At 45.1% G+C, this 20,918-nt stretch overlaps 2 protein-coding genes across 5 annotated transcripts; one reads left to right on the forward strand and one right to left on the reverse strand.

The window, feature by feature from the left end:
* Nucleotides 1–251: 251 nt before the first annotated feature.
* On the reverse strand, nt 252–7,918 carry mecp2 (methyl CpG binding protein 2). The gene is made up of 4 exons (XM_046333407.1): nt 7,775–7,918; nt 5,963–6,361; nt 2,636–3,330; nt 252–2,281 (listed from the first exon to the last, which is right to left on the reverse strand). Exons 1-4 carry the CDS (start codon nt 7,804–7,806, stop codon nt 1,302–1,304), a joined length of 2,106 nt encoding a protein of 701 aa, XP_046189363.1. The 5' UTR covers nt 7,807–7,918; the 3' UTR covers nt 252–1,301.
* Nucleotides 7,919–7,982: 64 nt separating this feature from the next.
* On the forward strand, nt 7,983–14,055 carry LOC124032403. 4 transcript variants are annotated; one of them, XM_046344783.1, is made up of 10 exons: nt 7,983–8,228; nt 8,642–8,828; nt 9,181–9,354; nt 9,995–10,152; nt 10,262–10,460; nt 11,118–11,214; nt 11,550–11,721; nt 12,124–12,270; nt 12,519–12,685; nt 13,174–14,055. In XM_046344783.1, the coding sequence occupies exons 3-10, from the start codon at nt 9,242–9,244 to the stop codon at nt 13,240–13,242; spliced, it is 1,122 nt and encodes a 373-aa protein (XP_046200739.1). In that variant the 5' UTR covers nt 7,983–8,228; nt 8,642–8,828; nt 9,181–9,241; the 3' UTR covers nt 13,243–14,055. The 4 variants fall into 4 exon arrangements, 3 of the variants coding, with proteins under 3 accessions (XP_046200739.1, XP_046200738.1, XP_046200740.1); XR_006838268.1 differs by lacking the exon at nt 7,983–8,228 and having other exon boundaries at nt 8,388–8,828; nt 12,497–12,685; XM_046344782.1 differs by lacking the exon at nt 7,983–8,228 and having other exon boundaries at nt 8,393–8,828.
* The last annotated feature ends 6,863 nt before the right edge of the window (nt 14,056–20,918 follow it).

Here is a 20,918-nt window from a genome sequence, read left to right on the forward strand (position 1 = left end):
TATACTCAGCCCTATTGCTGCCTGGGCCACATCCTCTATACTCAGCCCTATTGCTGCCTGGGCCACATCCTCTATACTCAGCCCTATTGCTGCCTGGGCCACATCCTCTATACTCAGCCCTATTGCTGCCTGGGCCACATCCTCTATACTCAGCCCTATTGCTGCCTGGGCCACATCCTCTATACTTAGCCCTATTGCTGCCTGGGCCACATCCTCTATACTCAGCCCTATTGCTGCCTGGGCCCCATTAACATTCTAACTTAATCATAATCTCTCTGATCATCAAGTACCTCTTGTCTCTGTGTGAAGGGGAAGAGAAAAAAACCTCCAGTCTGCTTGGGGAGAATTACTTGTCTCTCCCTGTGTAGGGAATAGGCTGCTGTTTCAGACTGAGACTACTGTATATAGAAGGAGATGATCGACATCACACACACAGAAGACTTGGCATCTACATAATATAGGCCAACGAGGAAAACATATGTCACCTAAATTAATATGCTGACTGTAGAGCAAGGACTGGAAACCCAACTGTGTCCCAAATGATTCCCTATTCAGTGCACTACTTTAGACCAGGGCCCATAAGGTTCTGGTCAAAAGCATTGTATTATTAGGGAATAGGGCACCCTATGGGACGTAGCGCAAAGCGTCGATGGACTGGACGCTGAGCGTACTGCAGTAAACAGAGGATGCTACAACAGAAGAAGAAGAAGCAGTGGAAGCTTTGTATGACCTGTGTGTGTTGTGCCGCTTCGAGCCACAACGTTGGAAAAGGCCACCTGTGAGCGAACTACAGACAGGACACATGCCTTTTTTTTTGGTCGTACATTTTATATACGCCATCTTAAAACCACAGTGAAGAACTGAATGATTGAGGTTCATGAGTCATCATCGTGGTTACCATGGTTTCCGTCTGATGATGGCACCGGAAGTGTAGGTCCTTCACTTCCTGTGAGATTATAAGCAAAGGCTTCTGGGTCGGGTTGGATGGGTTGAATGACAACAGGTTTTAAAAGAGCAAAACAGAGAACAAGACAATGACCAAACAAAGAAAGAAAAATACTAAATAATAATAATAATAATAATAATAATAATAATAAGTTCATTTATCAGGAAGCAATCTGTTGTGGGTTGACCATTAAGCTGCGCTACCTGTCAATAAACAGGCCCAACCCACACAAAGAACAATCAACCAACAGCTGCCTTGTGTTTCCATGTACACGTCCTTTTCTGTTGTCTTATAAAACCCACTGCTCCTCTACACGGCTCCTTTTCTCCTTACAGACAGGGGTCCTACCATACAGTCAACTAACCCTTTCAGTGACCGGTGTCCGAGACTCGACCGTCTCCTCCCGGCTGGGCCTGGGCACAGCAGAGACCATCTCCTCCCGGCTAGGTCTGGGCACAGCAGAGACCGTCTCCTCCCGGCTAGGTCTGGGCACAGCAGAGACAGTCTCCTCCCGGCTAGGTCTGGGCACAGCAGAGACAGTCTCCTCCCGGCTAGGTCTGGGCACAGCAGAGACCGTCTCCTCCCGGCTAGGTCTGGGCACAACGGAGACAGTCTCCTCCCGGCTGGGCCTGGGCACAGCAGAGACCATCTCCTCCTGGCTGGGCCTCGGTACTGCTGATGAGGGTACAATGTCTCTCAAATCCCTCCCTACCACTGTCCCCGCTGCCTCGTCTGCTCGATTTCTGTTGCCTCTGGTGTCACTCGTTCCCACTACTACCACCGCAGCCGAGCTGACCTCTCCCCTCTCTCCTCTGGTCGTAGTTTGGCCCTCTGGCCTGCTGCTGGCCCGGCAGGGTCCCCTAGAGGTGCTCAGGTCCTGGGGCTTGTTCTGTTGGAGGGCCCCTGGCCCCACCGAGGACCTGGCTGTATGGGAGACCAGCCCCATAGTCAGGCCGGGGAAGTGGTGGTGAGGGGGCCGCTGGGAGGGTTGAGGATGATCCTCCACTACAGAGGAGTGTGTGTGATGGTGACGGTGGTGATGGTGATGGTGTTTGTGCGGCGTACGCTCCTTTCTCTTGTGGCTGTGGCTCTTTGGAGTAGTGATACTACTGCTGCCTCCGCTGGGCCACCTTTCAGACACACCACTGGTCTCCGTGGTAACCGTTGCTGCCAGGGGACTGTCCTTGTGCTTCCTCCCTGGACTCTTTGGCAGCTTGTGTCCCTGCTCTGTCCATTCTGTTGCCACCACAGCCAGACCACTCCCTGTCCCCATCCCAGTTCCTGCCCCACCACCACTCCCAGTTCCTGCCCCACCACCACTCCCAGTCCCAGTCCCTATCACAGTTCCTGCCCCACCACCACTCCCTGCCCCTATCACAGTTCCTGCCCCACCACCACTCCCTGCCCCCATCCCTATCAGAGTTCCTGCCCCACCACCACTCCCTGCCCCCGTCCCTATCAGAGTTCCTGCCCCACCACCACTCCCTGCCCCCGTCCCTATCAGAGTTCCTGCCCCACCACCACTCCCTGCCCCCGTCCCTATCAGAGTTCCTGCCCCACCACCACTCCCTGCCCCCGTCCCTATCAGAGTTCCTGCCCCACCACCACTCCCTGCCCCCGTCCCTATCACAGTTCCTGCCCCACCAACACTCCCTGCCCCCGTCCCTATCACAGTTCCTGGCCCATCACCATTCCCTGTCCCCATCACAGTTCCTGCCCCACCACCACCCCCTGCCCCGAACAGTGCCGTGGTGATGGCTGGAGTCTCCTTAGTCTCCTCAACAGTTTCTCTGGTTTTGCGTTTCTTAATGGGCAGAGCGGTCTGCTGCACCGGCTTAGCGGAAGACTCCTTCTGAGCTTTCCTCTTGGCTTCTGCGGCGAGGATAGCAGCCGCTGCGTATGAGGAAGTACTGGAACTCACCGCACCAGAAGCTGCTGACAGCATCGACCCAGTCACCCCCGACCCTGGCTTACACCCCCGCTTTTTCAGAGCAGTCTGCGGTGGTATCTCCGCTTTCCTTTTCCGTCCCGGGCGTTTCTTGGTGACTACGACCAGCTCCGAGGTCTGCCCAGCTGTCTCGGATGCCTTGGATGCTCCAAACGGCATCTCAACCAGGAGCTTCCCAGGACTCTTCTCCACCACACGCTTCATCGCCACACCCTCCGTAGCCGGGCGTAGCTTTCCACTCCCCTTCGGCCGGCCCCTGCCCCTCCCCGATGGTTTCACCACCTTGGGTTTCTTCTGGGGTCTCTTCTCGCGGCGGGAGGGGCTGCCACGCCCAGTTACGGTGAAGTCGAAGTCGTTGGGGTCGGTGGTGATGTCCCCAACCTTCTGGAAGTAGGCGATCAGCTCCACCTTGGATCGGAAAGCTTTCCCCTCGGGGCTGAAATACAGATCAAACCAAAACATTCTGTAACTGTAAATGAATCTGTTAACGTGTTTTCTGTAAACACAAGTCTGGAATATTTAGTGTGTATATGACAGATGTTATCTCCCTCTGGAGATCGACTAAAGTGAGTGTCCTTGGAATAAAAGGGTGGGTGGGCGTCTGGGCGAGTAGGAACCAATATTATATATACAGTACCAGTCAAACGTTTGGACACAGCTACTCATTCAATGGTTTTTCCCTCTATTTTCTACATTGTAGAATAATAGTGAAGACATCAAAACTATGAGGTAACATGTATGGAATTATGTAGTAACCAACATTTTTGAGATTCTTCAAAGTAGCCACTGTTTGCCTTGATGACAGCTTTGTAGAAAATAGTTTTTTTTGTTTTGTTTTTTTAAAAACCTTGAATGAGTAGGTGTGTCAACTTTTGACTGGTGCTGTATGTATATATATATATATATATATATATATATATATATATAATAATATAATAATATAATAAATATATGCCATTTAGCGGACGCTTTTATCCAAAGCGACTTACAGTCATGTGTGCATACATTCTACGTATGGGTGGTCCCGGGAATCGAACCCACTACCCTGGCGTTACAAGCGCCATGCTCTACCAACTGAGCTACAGAAGGACCATGCATGTATGCATGTATGTATGTATGTATAAATTGAAGTATTTCCCTAAAACTGAAAACAGTCCCGTGAAACAGTCTTTGTACAGTTCAGTCACATTAACTATATCAAAAGGGGGATGAAACTGCTACTTTCCGGGAAGGATTTCATGTCGCCCCTAAAGGAGATCAGACTGTAACACATGTCGTATCATCATATGAAATCATTTATGTTAGGGGAATAACCTGTGTGTAAATGTAATCTGTTGCTGTATTTGTTTTGTGTGATATCTCTGATCGTTTTTTTGTGAATCTCGTTGTAGTTTCTTAATCGTTGTACCTAAACTGTATGTGTAAACATGTATACACAGGGCCCAGCTGTTAAAAAAAAGAGACCCTGGTCTCAGTCTGTGTTCCTCGTTGATATAAAAAGGTAGAATAATAACATGCTTTTAAGAGACACTATTTGATAAGGCTCTCTTAATCATAGCCTACTCACACAACGCAGGGCCCAGCTGTTAAAAAAAGAGACCCTGGTCTCAGTCTGTGTTCCTCGTTGATATAAAAAGGTAGAATAATAACATGCTTTTAAGAGACACTATTTGATAAGGCTCTCTTAATCATAGCCTACTCACTCAACGCAGGGCCCAGCTGTTAAAAAAAAGAGACCCTGGTCTCAGTCTGTGTTCCACGTTGATATAAAAAGGTAGAATAATAACATGCTTTTAAGAGACACTATTTGATAAGGCTCTCTTAATCATAGCCTACTCACTCAACGCAGGGCCCAGCTGTTAAAAAAAAGAGACCCTGGTCTCAGTCTGTGTTCCTCGTTGATATAAAAAGGTAGAATAATAACATGCTTTTAAGAGACACTATTTGATAAGGCTCTCTTAATCATAGCCTACTCACTCAACGCAGGGCCCAGCTGTTAAAAAAAAGAGACCCTGGTCTCAGTCTGTGTTCCTCGTTGATATAAAAAAGGTAGAATAATAACATGCTTTTAAGAGACACTATTTGATAAGGCTCTCTTAATCATAGCCTACTCACTCAACGCAGGGCCCAGCTGTTAAAAAAAGAGACCCTGGTCTCAGTCTGTGTTCCTCGTTGATATAAAAAGGTAGAATAATAACATGCTTTTAAGAGACACTATTTGATAAGGCTCTCTTAATCATAGCCTACTCACTCAACGCAGGGCCCAGCTGTTAAAAAAAAGAGACCCTGGTCTCAGTCTGTGTTCCTCGTTGATATAAAAAGGTAGAATAATAACATGCTTTTAAGAGACACTATTTGATAAGGCTCTCTTAATCATAGCCTACTCACTCAACGCAGGGCCCAGCTGTTAAAAAAAAAAAGAGACCCTGGTCTCAGTCTGTGTTCCTCGTTGATATAAAAAGGTAGAATAATAACATGCTTTTAAGAGACACTATTTGATAAGGCTCTCTCTCATAGCCTACTCACACAACGCAGGGCCCAGCTGTTAAAAAAAAGAGACCCTGGTCTCAGTCTGTGTTCCTCGTTGATATAAAAAGGTAGAATAATAACATGCTTTTAAGAGACACTATTTGATAAGGCTCTCTTAATCATAGCCTACTCACTCAACGCAGGGCCCAGCTGTTAAAAAAAAGAGACCCTGGTCTCAGTCTGTGTTCCTCGTTGATATAAAAAGGTAGAATAATAACATGCTTTTAAGAGACACTATTTGATAAGGCTCTCTCTCATAGCCTACTCACACAACGCAGGGCCCAGCTGTTAAAAAAAAGAGACCCTGGTCTCAGTCTGTGTTCCTCGTTGATATAAAAAGGTAGAATAATAACATGCTTTTAAGAGACACTATTTGATAAGGCTCTCTCTCATAGCCTACTCACACAACGCAGGGCCCAGCTGTTAAAAAAAAGAGACCCTGGTCTCAGTCTGTGTTCCTCGTTGATATAAAAAGGTAGAATAATAACATGCTTTTAAGAGACACTATTTGATAAGGCTCTCTCTCATAGCCTACTCACTTCATCAAGTATACATCAAACTTCCCGGCGGACCGCCCAGACTTGCGTTGTTTGAGTTTACGTGTCCAGCCCTGTGGTAGAGAGGGGTCGTCGTAGAGCGGACCTCGGTCCCTGATGATGGACCTCCTCTGTTTGGGCGAAGGGGAGGACTCAGAGAGACCCGAGGCCTCGCCAGCTGCAGCGACCATGGACTCCGAGGGCCCCGCCTCAGCATCGGCTAGCTGGAGCTGTTCCTGGTCTGAACAGGGCTGCTGGGCTGGAGGAGGAGGAGGGGAGGATGAAGAATCCAGCATCTCCTTCTCCACATCCCTCCTCACCTTCTTGGGCTTACTGTGTGTCTTAGGGTCCTTGTCGTTGGATCTCTGATTCTGATTGGCTTCTTCACTCTTCTCCTCACTGCTGTGGAAGACAACATTAGTCATGAGTGGGAAGAGGCAGAGCAGAGGCATGATCTCATCTTAGCCATTCTCCATATTCTGATCTGATAGCCTATCTTTGGCTGATAAGAAATTTGAAACAAGAGTTCAAAGTCCTAGATAAGTTTTCGAACCTCAGCTTGCCCCCCCCCCCCCAACCTACATTAAATCACAAATGTGTAGTAAAAACACATCACTTCGGGGATTGTTGTTGTTGCTGTTGTTGTGTTTCTTCCCATAGTGAAACATATATTACATGACTAGAAGTTTGGAAAAATGCACCTGGACTGGACTGATAAACCTCCTGGCTGAGGAACTAGTCTAAACCAAGCCCAATATCAGGCACATAGAAGGAAGCAGCCAGCCGAGGACGAAACTGGGGGCCAGAGATACGTATGGTTGAAATGTTATGAACTGCACATGGTCCACACACACACACACACACACACACACACACACACACACACACACACACACACACACACACACACACACACACACACACACACACACACACACACACACACACACACACCCCTTATCATGATTTACAGAGCAACTCTTATTGAAATGCATATCAACAATAGTTCCCATACATTATTTTTTTGTTATTCAAATTGTCCCATCTGGAATATTTCATTACCAGACGTCAGTGTAGAAAAATAAAAATACAGGGAGGTATTTTCTTGGACGGTATATCACTGTACTTTTCTACCACGGCACTCAGTCCTTCGTGCAATAAAACCAACACTTTGATTGATTCATTACACGAGTATTAGTTATTCTAGAAAATGGGCCAACTCATGTCAGCTAGTTCCAGCGTTTAGCTAGATGATATACCAGTCGTCACAACCAGAAACCTAGCTAGGATATTTCCTCTATAGAAAAATAAAATAAATAAATAAATGCAATTATCATAACAAACGCAGCAATGTTGTGGCTACTTTGTTGCCACATTACCATGTCAAACGGCAAGGTATGTAACCGGCTGACGCTACAATGTATCCAGCTACAGCCATTTAGCCAGCCCGTTAGCAGCATGCCAAATTGGTTACGAGGGTGGAGGATGCGGACAAATCTATTTTGACAGTTAATATCTTAACACATCTACTGCTCTGTTTTCAGTGAGGTCAGAAAATGACACACCCCCACCCCAACCACATACGTTAGCTAAGTGAGAATTTCTTCGCTCAGCCATGATCTTGTAAAGTAAGGGAAATACTTAGCTATAACTTGGTGACGTATTCAGAACGCTTCTTTCAGTAAGCTACCCTGCTGACCAGTTCAGGACTAAAATACATCACATTACTTTAGTTAAATACAGCAATACATTTTAAAAGACCTGCAGTCATGTAACTCGACATTTAAATGGTGAGTACATGTAATTCACACTTACAGTTTCTCCTCTCCGCTCTCTACGGCGGCCATTTTTATTTAAATAAATAATTTGATAAAAATGTCTCCAAACATCTCATGGGTACCGCTCTGAACCCCGCCCCCTGCCTCAATTCCATTGCCGTCGGTGGCGTAATCACGCGAGATCCGTGGAACACTTTTATAGGACCCATCGCATGAGCGCTTGGATCTCACGAGAGAAGTCGTCTTACGCTGTAAATATGTAAATGATCGTGAACTCTGAGCTGAGGCTACTATCTCCATCTGCAGAAAATACACATGACACACATAATCGCAGAACAAGGCTGAATGTACAGGCAGGCTATGCACTGGTGTTAAATGTCGGGGAAGTGAAACTGACCAGAAAATCCCCACTATAGCGTTCCTTGACAATCTGTCTCCCATTCACAGTTGCATTTGTTCAGCTCTAAACTCATGCAAGTGATGAATTACAGGTAAAATAGTTTAATTTAAACGTTTTTCCTCTTCTCTGCACTGCTTGTAGTCCCAAACCCCGATGATTGACAAATGATCAGATTCAGCTCACCAGATACCCATTGATTATGGTGTAGCTTTAATTGGACTGGTTAATTGCTTGCCCTTTTTGCAACCTCTACTACAGGTGACATCATCAACCTCATCAACCTCATTTGGAGGTGGCCCTCAAGGAATAGGGTTGCCTGCCCCATTTGATTTATTTTCCCACTGTCTCATTTCCTAACGTAACACTTTATTGCTGACTTTGTAGGTGACCTTTAAATATATATATACATATATATTATAATATTTGTTTATTTTTTGGGGTCGGAAATGTGGACTTTTTGTCTTCTCTGCGTCTGTTTACCATGGTCGTCGTGCGGTGACGCAGAAACAGCTGCTAACGTTGCGGCGGAAGGCAGGGCGGCGCTGCAGAGGGTTCGGAACCTTGCGGCCCAACCGCGCTATGGTGAATGCTGGTCTAATGCGCTGGAGAATATCGACGCGCGTTGCAGAGACTTCACAGTTGATATACAGAGTAGGATTGCCCTACGTTTTACTCACTGTCACCTGCGCAAGTAATTAAACACTTTTTAAAAATTATTATAAATATTCAACAACTGTTTGCTGACAGCTCTAAGTGTAGCGTGGTAGAAAAAGCCCCCTTGGGATCTCCAGTTAATATAGGTAGACTTATTGAAATGTTTAGTAGGCCTATATAAATATTAGGCTACTGCAATATAATATTGAAATAATATATATATTTTTTTTATCCTCCCAGAAATTAAGATAGTCACTGGCACAATGCCTAAATGAACTACAACCAGTCTAAGTAACTTTCGTTATGGCATTGTGTTAGGGACTGATTCAGAAACAGTTTCATTATGGCATTGTGACTGAATAACAGTAGGATACATTGTTGTCTGTCAGATCTGGCCGTTCATTCCCAGCATGTCCAGAGGGCAGCGAGGTCAGCAGCTGTACTAGAACCATGGACCCTGTGGCCTTCAACGCCTACACGGAATTCTTCACCCACGCCCACAGCATCTGTCGACACCTGCAGAGTGAGAGCTGGCAACACCAGGCTGAGAACACCATTCACAGGTGCAGTGGTATGTGCGGTACACCTAACTACAGGTGCAGTGGTATGTGCAGTACACCTGACTACAGGTGCAGTGGTATGTGCAGTACACCTGACTATAGGTGCAGTGCTATGTGCAGTACACCTGACTACAGGTGCAGTACACCTGACTACAGGTGCAGTACACCTGACTACAGGTGCAGTACACCTGACTACAGGTGCAGTGGTATGTGCAGTACACCTGACTATAGGTGCAGTGGTATGTGCAGTACACCTGACTATAGGTGCAGTGCTATGTGCAGTACACCTGACTACAGGTGCAGTACACCTGACTACAGGTGCAGTGCTATGTGCAGTTTAGTCAGTGTTCAGAATTCACCTCAATTCATTCAGTGGGTGCGTTGGGTTTTGCTTCGCCAGGTGTCCCGGTTGGGTGGGGTTTGCACATTTGAGCTAATTCCATTGGTTGTAAAATGTCATCTCCACTCACTCGGGGCACCGGGCTATGCAAAACAAACTGTCTCAATAGCTCTCCAGGAGGGTTGACGATCCGTATCGTAGATGTTTTGTTATTGGACACGTTTTTAAAAAAAAGTAGTACTTCCCTGTTTTAACCACTTTTCTTCTGTCTGGTGCTCTGCTGAATGTGGTGCTGGTGTCTAGGCTAACAGAGAGCTCAGCGGGGGTGGTGGAGCGATTGTCCTCAACCCAACGTATGGCTGAGAGCCTAGTGGAGGCCCAGAGCGTCGCCCTCAAGTCACAGGAGACGATCCTACGCAACGGAGAGGAACTCAAACACACTCTCCACCATTCTACCCAAGGTAGCCGCCGACCTCGGGCCCTATTCTGTTAAAAGTAATGCTTATGGCTAACTTGTTAGAAAATCCTCATCCAAGGAAGTTCCACGTCTCCTATCATACCTCTGCTCAGGCATCAGAGCAGTATTTGATGAGATGAGACTGTCAACCCAGGAGCAACAAGTAGCATTCGCAGAGATCTTCAACCGTGTCACTTTCCTCCAGAGTTTCATCATGTCAGAGTCTCACACCCTCACCAGTCTACTCTACAACTCACTGGGGTTCCTCGTCTCCTTCTTCCTCACCTCGACACAGCGGACTGCTCCAGCCAGGTGGCCCTTTTTTTCCCAAATGTTTATTTCATCCATCCAGTTACACGTGAAAAAATCGATGTGTTATAGCTTTACACACCCCTGCTATATTGTGGATAAAGAGTTTAACTGTCTAACAGAACACAGAGGGTGTTCTTTTAATTGGGAGCCTCTCCAACAAAAGCCAGGTAGAATCAGGAATTCTCCAGGGCAACTGTCTAGGCCCCTTTATAAAAAAAAAATTCAATCTTTAAGTAAAGAGTGTGTCTAAGTACGGGGGGGGGTCCCAATTTGGTCTCACACTTTTGCCCCAGCTAACACACCTGACTCCAATAATCAACTGATCATGATCTTCAGTTTAGAATGCAATTTGATTAATCAGCTGTGTTTGCTAGGGATGGAGGGAGGGGGGGGGGTGTTTTGAGACACCAATCAGGCCCCCGAGGACTACAATTGCCTGGGCTAGTGCCATGCTCAAGGGCACCATGGCAGGATACCTAAAATCTGACCTGTTTTTATTTATTTTTTTCAATTTTTAAATTTTCACCATCTGACTTTGAATCGGTATGAAACCCTCCCATTGCCTGCCTCTAACATTTAAGCTACCTGCCCGACCCCTGGAATCGTTGGTGATCCCTTCTGATGACTGTCCTCTTTTTTTTTATGTCACCTATCCAGGTTTGTTCTGTTTGGTCTGGTAGTGCTGAATGTGTACCTGGAGAGGATGCTCTGTAGAGCGGTGCTGGACTCCTCTGAACCAGGCTACCAGCAGATGGTGAGTAGAGCATGTGTTAACTAAGATGCTTCAAGAGAACCTACGAGGAATCTTAAAAGCACTTGTGACAACGTGGAAATTCCACCCGGAACTAGATCCGGGTTGGACCTTCTCTAACACATAAATAGAGAAACCATGGCAACACATTGGACAAAAACAAAGTAATGGTGGATAACTTGTCTTCTACATTTTGACTGTGTTCACTCAACGTTTCAGAGTGCTGTCTGTTGACACATCTGTAAATGTCTCCTGGTGCTGTGTTCTAACCAGCAATGGAGTCTTAATATCATGGTCTAATACCAGTCTCAACTCTATTCCCCTGTGTTTCTGCCCAGGAGCAAATCAGCCTGTTGGTGGGCCTCCTCAGAAGGGCCATGGTTCTAGTGGGTCTATTGGCTCTGGTCTACGTTGCTGTACGGTATCGTAACGTCACCAAAGAGAGCCTGGAGATCCTCACCCAACTCAAAGAGACTCGTACAAGTCTTCAGCTGGCCCTGCAGAAAGCCGGTAGGTTTGGGTATACGGCTTAGTTTTAGCCTGGTCCCAGATCTGTTTGTATTGTCTCGCCAACTTGTGGTTGACACAGGCACTTGGCTATTACACAGCACAAACGGCTCTGATATTCATGGTGCACAGACAGCTGATTGAGAGGTTTAAAGCTCCACTATCAAGACAGAGAAGATCAATTTGATGTTCAAGTGACTTTAGTCCATTCGTAAAGTGTTTTAAAAAAAAATTGTAATTAATTCAGTCAAATTGTTTTCTGAGGATTCACGAGGAACCAAACGGGATGAAACCGGGAGGGACCTACCTAAATTTGTCTCATAAACACCACTTATTTTTGTTTCCCGTTTCTTTTTTTGTACATTTTAACGGTGTGAACAAATCAAATACAACACTGCTGTCCAGAGTGTCTCTCTGAGGACAGGAGGAGCAGCGGAGCAAGAGGTCGAAGGTCAGAACAACGACCCAGTAGTAGGAAGGAGAATAAGGAAGAAGACGACGACACTTCAGATTTCACATCAGAGAAACCCTACATGACTCAAACCTATGATGGTGAGGAATATTATACTCTATGTAAAAAAATTAAAAAAAAAGTTTAAAAAAGAAGGCTATTTTTACCTTCCTGCATTTGTCTGAGACCCGACTCCTAACATGAGATCTGCTCGTATAACGCTTAAGTATTAAAACACATTTTCCGTTATCATCTCATGAATGATGTTTGTGAAAGTCTGATCTGTTCTGAATGTGGTATGACAAGGTTCTGTGTGTTGTGCAACAGCCAGTTGTTTGTGTTGCATCAGGCTGGCAGTACGACAGCAGTCACAGCAGTCACAGCACCCTTGGAGGAGAGGAGACCCAGACCCAACGTACCCTGCCCAACCCTGCAAGACCTCAGCGTCGCTCCTCTGTCTCTAGACGTGCCCCGTCCTCCCCTTTGGTCTACAGTATACTGGTGGAGGATAAGCAGGTAGACTTGTGATTAGGGTTGCAAGCTTTCTGTAACTTTCTAAAAATTTCCCAGAAAATTTCCCAGAAGATTTCTGGAAAACCTGGCAATTTTGGGGAAAGTTACTTGCATTTTGCCACCCTACTTGTGATATTCTCGATTCCAGATCTATCCCACCCTGTTTCTAGAGAGACCCTCCTGTAGGTTTAACTTCTAACCCTGTTTCTAGAGAGAGACCCTCCTGTAGGTTTAACCTCCCACCCTGTTTCTAGAGAGACCATCCTGTAGGTTTAACCTCTAACCCTGTTCCTAGAGAGACCCTCCTGTAGGTTTAACCTCTAACCCTGTTCCTGGAGAGAGACTCTCCTGTAGGTTTAAACTCTAACCCTGTTCCCAGAGAGAGACCCTCCTGTAGGTTTAAACTCTAACCCTGTTCCTGGAGAGAGACCCTCCTGTAGGTTTAAACTTTTTTTTTTTCCCCCTCTCCATGCTCATGGATGTCCCTGCAGACACGCTACAATCTGAGGAACCGGAGATCTTCTGTGTCAGGCCTGGGGACAGACAGAGAGAGGGACTGACATGGGCCTGGGGACTGACATGGGCCTGGGGACAGACAGAGAGAGGGACTGACATGGGCCTGGGGACAGACAGAGAGAGGGACTGACATGGGCCTGGGGACAGACAGAGAGAGGGACTGACATGGGCCTGGGGACAGACATGGGCCTGGGGACAGACAGAGAGAGGGACTGACATGGGCCTGGGGACAGACAGACAGAGAGAGGGACTGACATGGGCCTGGGGACTGACATGGGCCTGGGGACAGACAGAGGGACTGACTTGGGCCTGGGGACAGAGAGAGGGACTGACATGGGCCTGGGGACTGACATGGGCCTGGGGACAGAGACAGAGGGACTGACTTGGGCCTGGGGACAGAGAGAGAGGGACTGACATGGGCCTGGGGATAGAGAGAGAGGGACTGACATGGGCCTGGGGACAGAGAGAGAGGGACTGACATGGGCCTGGGGACAGACCGAGAGGGACTGACATGGGCCTGGGGACATGGGCCTGGGGACAGAGAGACTGATTTAGATCAAAGTATACCCAAACGCTCTTCAGCCTTGGCTAAAGGAATGCTTTTATGGACTGACATGGGCCTGGGGACTGACATGGGCCTGGGGACAGACAGACAGACAGACCGACTGATTTAATACTTTTATGGACTCAGATGATTCTTGCTTCAACCTCTGGTTCATAGCAGTGAAGCAGCTGATCCCACGATACATGTGTTAAATATTGGCCATTTTCATGAATATCACTGATTTTCAGGAATGTAGTAATCAAAACTGTCTCAATCTTGTGTATTTTAAGTAAATAAAGCTTTTAAAATATTTTTCTGTGTATATATTCACCTGACTGTCGAGCTCCAATTAAACGAACCCGTCTTGTGTGATGGAGGATTTGACCGTTTTCCAGTAAACCCTCTACTCAGGCTTGTGTGAAAGGGGTGTTCCACTATAGGTGGAATAATCGTGCATTTTATGATAAAAGTATCAAACTTTGTACACATGCTATACTGAACAAAAAATATAAATGCAACATTTCAATGATTTCACAGTTAGTTTAAAAATACATATCAGTCAATTGAAATAAATTAGGCTCTAATGTATGGATTTCACATGACTGGGCAGAGGCGCAGCATTGCGAGGGCATAGGCCCACCCACTGGCAAGCCAGGCCCATCCAATCAGAATTAGTTTTTTTCCCCCATAAAGGGGCTTTATTATAGACCGAAAAATAATCCTGTTTTCATCGGCCGGTCTCAGATGAGCCCGTAGGTGAAGAAGCTGGATGTGGGGGGTCCTGGGCTTGGTGTGGTTACATGTGCTTGTGAGGCGGGTTGGATGTACTGCCAAATACTCTAAATTGACATAGGCAATAGAGTATAGAGCACATTCAATTCTCTGGCAACAGCCCTGGTGGGCATTCATGCAGTCAGCATGGCAATTGCACACTCCCTCAACTTGAGACATCTGTGGCATTGTGTTGTGTGACACAACTGCACTTTTTAGTGGCCTTTTATTGTCCCCAGCATAAGGTGCACCTGTGTAATGAGTATGCTGTTTAATCAGCTTCTTGATATGCCACAACTGTCAGGTGGATGGAATATCTTAGCAAAGGAGAAACGCTCACTAACATGCTGACTATATGTAAGTGTGCATGTTGATTTTGTCCATCCACACCAGACCCGATCAGGAAACGCAGCTGGAATATCAGAACGATCTCTAAACCAACTACATTAATATAGGTTGAAACAAACATTTAACTAGATCGCTTGCTGCTGTTGGCTAACTTGTCCTGGGATATAAACATCGGGACTTTATTCTACCTGAAATGTACAAGGTCCTTTTTGTTCTGGATCTTTCTAGAATGTTGACCCATTTTGAGATGCACAAAATCTTGTTCTCTACGACGACAATTAATCAACAAATAAAAGGGGAAACTTAGTTTCGCTCCTTCAGTCTTCTGTGGACTTTTTTTGGGCGGTTGGCAACCAACTTTAAGGTGCATGACCACCACCAACTGGGCTGGAGTGTGGACCTCCGTTCATCTTTCAATCACCCACGTGGGGTATATGCTCCTAATAACCAATGAGGAGACGGGAGAGGCGGGACTTGCAGTGGGTCAAAAAATAGAACCACATTTTATTTTAGCGACTGGCTATGCATGCGCACATTAACAAAGATCTCAAGCAGTTTGGATGAAATTATTGAGTAACATGTATGTGTACAATTATTTTGTAACTTGAGGGGTCAGCATGTAACAGGGATGTAAACAAATTTGAGAGAAATAAGCTTTTTGTGCGTGTAGAATATTTCCGGATCTTTTATTTCCGTTCACGAAACATGGGACCAACACTTTATATGCTGCGTTAATAATTTAGTTCATTTACATTTACATTTAAGTCATTTAGCAGACGCTCTTATCCAGAGCGACTTACAAATTGGAGTTCAGATCCCTTAAAGGCAAGCGAGCGGAAACACACTTTTTCTCCATCTGAAAGATGATGCTCATAGCTTACTGTTACTTATATACTTATTTTCCAACATAATTTGTAAATAAATTCATTAAAAAATCCTATAATGTGATTTTCTGGATTTTTTTTTCTCATTTTGTCTGTCATAGTTTAAGTGTACCTATGATGAAAATTACAGGCCTCTCTCATCTTTTTAAGTGGGAGAACTTGCACAATTGGTGGCTGACTAAATACTTTTTTGCCCCACTGTATATATATTATATTATATATATGACCATTTTGTGTAGCTCAGTTTCCACCTAATTTTGTGCACAAAGCCTAAGGTGGTCTTTCTCTATAGCCAGGCTGAGTATATAGTCAAAGCTTTCCTTCATTTTGGGTCAGTCACAGTGGTCAGGTATTCTGCCAAAATTCAGCAATTTGGTGTTTGTCCCATTTTGTGAATTCTTGGTTGGTGAGCGGACCCCAGACCTCACAGCGTAAAGGGCAATGGGTTCTATAACTGATTCAAGTATTTTTAGCCAGATCCTAATTGGTATGTCGAATTGCATGTTCCTTTTGATGGCATAGAAGGACCTTCTTGCCTTGTCTCTCAGATCGTTCACAGCTTTGTGGAAGTTACCTGTGGCACTGATGTTTAGGCCAAGGTATGTATAGTTTTTTGTGTGCTTTAGGGCAATGGTATCTAGATGGAATTTGTATTTGTGGTCCTGGCAACTGGACCTTTTTTGGAACACCATTATTTTTGTCTTACTGAGATTTACTGTCAGGGCCCAGGTCTGTCAGGGCCCAGGTCTGTCAGGGCCCAGGTCTGACAGAATCTGTGCAGAAGATCTCGGTGCTTTAGGCCCTCCTTGGTTGGTGACAGAAGCACCATAACATCAGTAGACATTTGACGTCAGATTCTAGTAGGGTGAGGCCGGGTGCTGCAGACTGTTCTAGTGCCTGTGCCAATTTGTTGATATTTACGTTGAAGAGGGTGGGGCTTAAGCTGTGCGTTTTTTGTCAATTTTAACCGCGCACTTGTTGTTTGTGTACATGGACTTTATAATGTCCTATGTTTTTCCCCCAACACCACTTTCCATCAATTTGTAAAGCAGACACTCATGCCAAATTGAGTCAATCTTTTTTGAAATCAACAAAGCATCAGAAGACTTAGCCTTTGTTTTCATTTGTTTGGTTGTCAATTATGGTGTGCAGGGTGAATATGGAGTTTGTCATACAATAATTTGGTAAAAAGCCCATTTGATATTTGCTCAGTACTTTGTTTTCACTGAGGAAATGTACGAGTCTGTTGGTAATGATCATGCAGATGATTCGCCAAAGGTTGTTGACGCTTATCTCACGGTAGTTATTGGGGTCAAATTTGTCTCCCCTTTTGTGGTTTGGGGTTATCAGTCCTTGGTTCCACATACTGGGGAAGATGCCAGAGCTAAGGATGATGTTAATGAGTTTAAGTATAGCCAATTGGAATTTGTGGTCTGTGTATTTGATCATTTCATTGAGGATACCATCAACCCCACAGGCCTTTATGGGTTGGAGGGTTTTTATTTTGTCCTGTAGTTCATTCAATGTAATTTGAGAATCCAGTGGGTTCTGGAATCCAGTGGGTTCTGGAATCCAGTGGGTTCTGGTAGTCTTTAATAGCTGATTCTAAGATTTGTATTTGATCATGTATGTGTTTTTGTAACTCTGTGTTGTTGTTTGTTGCACTGCTTTGCTTTATCTTGGCAGTTGTAAATGAGAACGTGTTCTCAACTGGCCGACCTGGTTAAATAAAGTAAAAAAAAAAATCTGTATATACATATATCATGTCACTGTGTGTGATTTTGGGTTCAATTAACCTTGTCGGAGTGTGCGCCCTGATTTGGGGGTAGTGTACTCTTATAGCACTGTGCCGTGCCAGGGGATGGCCTGTGTGGTAAATTAAGTTGCTTACGTTCCCCTCTTTGTAGCAGTTAGCAAATAGTGTCCCTGGATGGTCCTTTAGGAGCATTACAGTTCAGTACCAATTGGATGTTAAAAATAACATTGCACAATTTTGGTAACGTTTTTATTTGGATTGAAGGTTTTGATATAGAGGGTTGTATCCTGTATAAATCCATGTTTATCTACCTCTAATGTCTCTCTTTCTCTTTATTTCTCTCAGGAGACCATGGGTTCATGACCTCTCTCTTTCTCTCTCCCTTTCTCTCGCTCTTTCGCCTTCTCTCCCCCTTTCTCTCTCTCTTTATTTCTTTGTTTCTCTCTCTCTATCCCTCCCCCTCCATTCTGTCTCCTTTCCTTTCCCTTCCCTCTAATCTATTTTTCTCCCTCCTCTCTCTCCAACCTCCACCTCTCTCCACTTTCCTACCTCCACACACAGGATATTGCAGAATAGATACTGTATGCATCAAGGGTATTGGCGCATAAATCCATACATTTCATTCAAGGCAAAAAAGTTGGCGATAGAGCTGCAATGGGTAAACTGGCGAAAGACAAACCGGGTTACCACCCAACCCTTTTTATGCTAATAAATTACTTGTCGGTAAAAATAAATAATCTATGACAGACCTTTTATGCACAAATATTATAATATAATACCCAAACATATCGAAGTAAACTTCGAGTCACGTGATGATGACGTGCGGTCCTCTCACTGCGGTTTGTCGGGAATCCATGCAGTTTATTAGGCTACACACGACATAAATCATGATGAACTTCACAGGGTGGCGAAAGTGTAACGTGATGAGCTTGATGCTCCTTTACAATAAATATCAAAGGTCTTATATTGTGGTGATATGATAATCGATGCAGCAGCAATATTTGTGACCTGTTGCCACGAGAAAAGGGCAACCAGTGAAGAATTACACACCATTGTAAATACAACCCATATTACATTGTTAAAACACTGTATATATATAATATGACATTTGTAATGTCTTTATTGTTTTGAAACTTCTGTATGTGTAATGTTTACTGTTAATTTTTATTGTTTATTTCACTTTATATATTCACTTTATATATTATCTACCTCACTTGCTTTGGCAATGTTAACACATGTTTCCCATGACAATAAAGCCCTTGAATTGAATTGAATTGATAATCGATGCTTGGCTGCCGTTTGACAAATAAAAAACAATCTTGCTCATTTTGTTCATAATAATCTCATGCTGCCTATACGTGCGCTCTAGCCAGCAGCGCGTAGATACGGACGGTGTCTGCCCAAATAGCGTTTCAATCGGTGACGTCACTTGCTCTGAGACCTTGAAGTAGTAGTTCCCCTTGCTCTGCAAGGGCCGCGGCTGGTTCGCGCGAGGGGACGGACGTAAAGTGTGGGCAGCCTTGCTATTTAATATAACGCAACATTTTTCACTTATAAAACTATCAGTATAGTTGAAAATGGAATGAAAACCCACTTCACTTGTGTTGTTTTATTTGGCACATGAGAATTGAGCCTCAAAATGAATGGTATGTGTACTACGTCATCACGCACAGCCTTTAATCTGCAACAAGTCAATTTGACGAAAACACATCTCTGGTGGGGAAAAATGCGCTTTTTGAATATTCCTATGAAAATGTGTCACCAATTGGATGGAAACCGGACAGACATCCACTCACAGGCAGACAGATATATGAACTCACATACAGGCAGACAGACAGATATATGAACTCACATACAGGCAGACAGACACATATATGAACTCACATACAGGCAGACAGACAGACATCCACTCACAGGCAGACAGACATATATATGAACTCACATACAGGCAGACAGACAGATATATGAACTCACATACAGGCAGACAGACAGATATATGAACTCACATACAGGCAGACAGACACATATATGAACTCACATACAGGCAGACAGACAGATATATGAACTCACATACAGGCGGACAGACATATATATGAACTCACATACAGGCAGACAGACAGATATATGAACTCACATACAGGCAGACAGGCAAACTCTAAACTCAACCCTAAACCTAACCCTAGTGTAGCTGATGTGAAATGGCTAGCTAGTTAGCGGTGGTGCGCGCCAGTGGCGTTTCAATCGGTGACGTCACTTGCTCTGAGACCTAACCCTAGCTTTATGTCCACATCCCAGCTCAACCCTAACTTTCCATCTTGACTCAGCTCAACCCTAACTTTCCATCTTGACTCAGCTCAACCCCAACTTTCCATCTTGACTCAGCTCAACCCTAACTTTCCATCTTGACCCAGCTCAACCCTAACTTTCCATCTTGACCCAGCTCAACCCTAACTTTCCATCTTGACTCAGCTCAACCCTAACTTTCCATCTTGACTCAGCTCAACCCCAACTTTCCATCTTGACTCAGCTCAACCCTAACTTTCCATCTTGACCCAGCTCAACCCTAACTTTCCATCTTGACCCAGCTCAACCCTAACTTTCCATCTTGACTCAGCTCAACCCTAACTTTCCATCTTGACTCAGCTCAACCCTAACTTTCCATCTTGACTCAGCTCAACCCTAACTTTCCATCTTGACCCAGCTCAACCCTAACTTTCCATCTTGACCCAGCTCAACCCTAACTTTCCATCTTGACTCAGCTCAACCCTAACTTTCCATCTTGACCCAGCTCAACCCTAACTTTCCATCTTGACTCAGCTCAACCCTAACATTCCATCTTGACTCAGCTCAACCCTAACTTTCCATCTTGACCCAGCTCAACCCTAACTTTCCATCTTGACTCAGCTCAACCCTAACTTTCCATCTTGACCCAGCTCAACCCTAACTTTCCATCTTGACTCAGCTCAACCCTAACTTTCCATCTTGACTCAGCTCAACCCTAACTTTCCATCTTGACTCAGCTCAACCCTAACTTTCCATCTTGACTCAGCTCAACCCTAACTTTCCATCTTGACTCAGCTCAACCCTAACTTTCCATCTTGACCCAGCTCAACCCTAACTTTCCATCTTGACTCAGCTCAACCCTAACTTTCCATCTTGACTCAGCTCAACCCTAACTTTCCATCTTGACTCAGCTCAACCCTAACTTTCCATCTTGACTCAGACTTTCCATCTTGACCCAGCTCAACCCTAACTTTCCATCTTGACCCAGCTCAACCCTAACTTTCCATCTTGACTCAGCTCAACCCTAACTTTCCATCTTGACCCAGCTCAACCCTAACTTTCCATCTTGACTCAGCTCAACCCTAACTTTCCATCTTGACTCAGCTCAACCCTAACTTTCCATCTTGACTCAGC

The sequence above is a fragment of the Oncorhynchus gorbuscha genome, linkage group LG03, assembly GCF_021184085.1.
Source record: "Oncorhynchus gorbuscha isolate QuinsamMale2020 ecotype Even-year linkage group LG03, OgorEven_v1.0, whole genome shotgun sequence".
Classification (NCBI taxonomy): Eukaryota; Metazoa; Chordata; class Actinopteri; order Salmoniformes; family Salmonidae; genus Oncorhynchus; species Oncorhynchus gorbuscha.